Source organism: Frankliniella occidentalis, unplaced genomic scaffold (genome assembly GCF_000697945.3).
Source record: "Frankliniella occidentalis isolate FOCC.00 unplaced genomic scaffold, Focc_3.1 Scaffold36, whole genome shotgun sequence".
NCBI lineage: Eukaryota > Metazoa > Arthropoda > Insecta > Thysanoptera > Thripidae > Frankliniella > Frankliniella occidentalis.
Window position 1 is genome coordinate 893712 of NW_026267166.1, and position 3741 is coordinate 897452.

The 3741-nt window shown below is 61.8% G+C and overlaps 1 protein-coding gene across 1 annotated transcript in view; it reads right to left on the bottom strand.

Moving 5' to 3' along the window:
• Positions 1-2249, bottom strand: part of LOC113202424 (rhythmically expressed gene 5 protein) — a 29613-nt gene extending 27364 nt beyond the window's left edge. Inside the window, exon 1 of the mRNA XM_052266246.1 lies at positions 1933-2249. Within this exon, the coding sequence (XP_052122206.1) occupies positions 1933-2028 (96 nt within the window). The 5' untranslated portion in view covers positions 2029-2249. The remainder of the gene's footprint in view (positions 1-1932) is intronic.
• Between the last annotated feature and the right edge of the window lie 1492 nt (positions 2250-3741).

Consider the following 3741-nt stretch of genomic DNA (forward strand, 5'->3'; position numbering starts at 1 on the left):
GGGGGGGGGTAAGTTGCTGGCCAGCCAAGGGGCTGCTTGCGCAGCTCAACGGCCTGCTCCGCTATGTCAGAGGTCAGATAGCAGCTCAACCTTCCTCATATTTTGTTTCGTTAATCGTCCCAATCCTGATTGAATATTACGGTTGTGTTTGTTTGGACTGTCGTTGGCCGCTCTGCGGGGCGGCCGTGGTATGGTGGGGGATTTCGACTGCTTTGACACACAAGGCGATGCGACCATACTGTTGTCGAATTGGAATCACCACCGCACCGGCGAGTGCGCCCCGCCCCGCCCCGCCCCGCCATGCGAGGGGGCCCAAGTGGGGCTCCGATGAGCCTGCGCGGTGGGGCCCCACTCGTGCGATTCCGGGTCCAGCAGGCCGGGGTCTCCTCGCGGCCAGCGCGGCGGCGGGGGAACAATGGCGGGCAATCATCGGTCCTGCCGCCCCTCTTTCCGCCTCTCTCTCTTTCTCTCTCTCTCTCCATAGCTCAGCCCCACCCTCTCTCCCGCGTCTTTCCTTTGCAGCCTCGGCGTGAAACAGTTGTTGTTGTCAAACGAGAGGGACTGCCGCCAATAATAAGTTGAGGAAGTCCCGTGCGTCCGGGCCGGGCGCCGGGCCGCTCTGACGCGCTGGCGCCACACGCACTGGAATGCCGACGGGCGCCAAAAACAGCAGCGCCGCCGCCACTGCCGCGCTCTGACACGACCGCTGCCCGCGGAGGGAAAAACAGACGACGACGACCTGCGCCGGCGGGAGCAGCAGAGTGGGATATTACATAAGCCAATCACGGCGCGCGGAGAGGAAATCTGGAATTCCTCAGCCTGAATACCGACCAATTCATACGCAGGGGGAGGGGAGGCGGGTCAAGTAGTAACGACATCGTCGGCTCCCCGCTGCTGCTGTCCGCACCGGCCACAAGGACCTCCACAACCTGCTGCCGTCCTGCCGCCGCCGCCACCTGTCCACAAAGGTGATATGGCTCTGGCTCCTTTCTTCTGTAATCCCTTCCCTTTCAATACGCCGCCGGGCGGACCGTAAAAAAAGCTCCACGCTCTAGGGCGATTATGAAGCCGGACGAGCCGTGCCCCATGCATACACAGCTTCCTGTAGTAAATTAAAGGCCAAAGTCCCCCCTGTATGGCTGCCTGCTGTAAAGGCGTCGCGTCGCGCAGGTTGCTCCCGCGGCGGGGGGAGAGAGAGAGACTTAAAGATAGAGAGATGACAGGTGGAGAAAGAGTGGTCGGACTCTGCTGCAGGTGCTTGCCCCTTGCAATGCACCCCCTGCTGCGCGCGCCGCGCCCCGCCGTGCTCATTCAGTAGTAGTACTTGCCTCGCCGCCGGCGCGCTCGGAGCTCGGAGCTGTGTGGGGAGCGACTCCAGTTATGATAACGGGTAATTGCTTCCCAATGCACTTACTAACGGGTCGGTATATCGGCGACGATAACGTTCCGAGAAGGTCTGCAGCAGGCGGGCTGGACTATCCTCCACCACGTCTCTCCCCGCCCCAACCCGCCCCGCCCCCATGGCTTAATGGCTCGCGATGGTCGGCCGGAAGAAACACGCCGTGATAACCGAGCTATGCGATAAGAGTGGGGTTGCCGCCTCACCCCTCACCCCGCCTCGCCACCACGCCCCGTCGTCCCGTCTCACCACGCCCTGCCCCGCCCCCCGACGACGCCGCCACACCCCCTTCCCTTCCAGACTCAACTCGAGCGATAACTTCCCGACAAGGACGTGCTGGAAGACTCTAGAGGGGCAGCAACTGTGCACAAGTGAACGCTGAAATTAAAACGTCCAAAGATTCTATAATGATCAAATATTTAGAAGAAACAAACCCCTACTACGCCACCGACCCTCGATCAAGAACGACGTGCAATCAGCACCAGGCACCACAAGCAGGGGCCGCCGATTGTCTACAACAATGATTGACTCACCTTCTCTCCCCGGCTGAGGAACTCCCACATGGGGATGGCCGACCCGGAGACTAATCCACAGGTGACGAGCACCAGGAAGGCGACGATGCCCCGCATGGCTGTTGCTGCCTCCAGGGCGGCACAGTGACGGGGGGATGCACAGGGGGGACACCGGGGAGGGGAGGTCACTGGTAGACACCTCGAGCAGGTCGGTCGTGTCGTGATGCTCGAGCGAGCGCTCGTCGTCGGTGCACTCGGGGGGCGCGGCGAGTCGCGCGGTGAGTCGCGGTTACGGTGCGGCGTGCCTCTCTCTGTGCTCGCGGCGCGGCGGTCGGCTCTCGATTGACGGGCCGGGCGGGCCGGGCACAGCCGGGCGGCGCGGCGGGGGGCGGCGGCAGGGGCGGCGGCAGGGGCGGCCGGCGGGGCAGCGCCGCGACCTTGCCTCGCGGTTGGCGCTTCGGCCGCGCTCCAGCCGGCCGCGCCACCGTCGGGAAGAAGACGCGCGAACGCGCGCGAGCTTTGGAAGGTGGCGGCAGCGGTCGCAGAGCGCGTCTTCTGCATCGCCGTCATCCACCTCGAATTTGACGTGCCGCTGTAAAGTGGTGCTGTACTATGCGGGACGAGGACACCGCGCGCCACGGACACGCGCCGTATTGCCACAAAAGCTCTGCGCGGGACGCGCGGGGAAGGAAGTAGTGAAGGTGTGTACAATGAGGTGTTACGGGGGATCGTCGAATCTGACGAGCGGCGGCGCAGAAGGATCTTTTCCCAGTTTTCGGTAGAGAAGCCCCTCCCATATCGCGGGCGGCCATCTCACGGGCCGGACAGGTCCAGGGCGGCGCGCAGAGTCGCTTTCACGGCGATTTGAACGCCCGCACGGGCGCGGTGGTGTGCGGTTACACGCCGAGGATATGAATTGTCTCCGGTGACGCAACGACGCGTATGCGGTCCTTCTTCTGCATCTGCATCCCTCCATATGGCTCGCCTAGACGACTAGCGATTGAGGACGACGGCCATAGCGTCTCAAATTCCTTATTTTGCCTTTTTATTTCACTAAAAAACGTCATTTCCAGAGCACGTTGCCTCTTTTTTGCACTCGCACTTGAAAAAAAAGGTTGCTTGGTTAAACAGAGGAGAAACACGACGAGCTAGCCGCCGCGCAACGAGAACGTTTCCTTCAATTTCTCATACACCACAAAGCCAGGGTGATACGGTTTAGCTTCGCGCCACACCACCACCACCGCGTATAGTATAAGCGTTACGAACACCACGCGCGGAGCTCACTCAGACACACACGCCACAGGACTGATTTGCATTTTCTCTTTTGCCTCCCGCAGCCCAACCTCTTCCGATCGGGGCCCGCGTGCTGCGTGCAGTCGCGCGCGCGCACCCTCGCCATCATGCGGGCGCGAGGTGCAGCAGCACACGTCACTGCCGCCACCACCCCCGGCAACACCCTGCTCCTGCGCCCGGCCCAAACCCCGCCGTTACATAACGTGACATGGCCCGCAGACACAAAAGGACCTGTCCGTTGACCCCTTCCTGCCCCGCCCCACCCCGCCCCACCAAGAACACCACCTGCTGCAGCATTGGGCCCCGCTCAGCCGAAACCGCTTCCGAATTCCTGCCTGACCCACCCAATGTCATGCTAACCAAAACCCTGCTGCGCGATGCCCGGAGGCTGACCAGAGAAGAAAGTATTCTGCTGCTATTCCTGCCGCATGTTTTTATTTTTTCTTCTCCCCCCCCCCTTTTTTAGGGAGATCGGACTGTTTGCGCCGTGCTTAAACGCATGCCACTGTGGCGCTCTGCCGCTATGCATTTTATGCA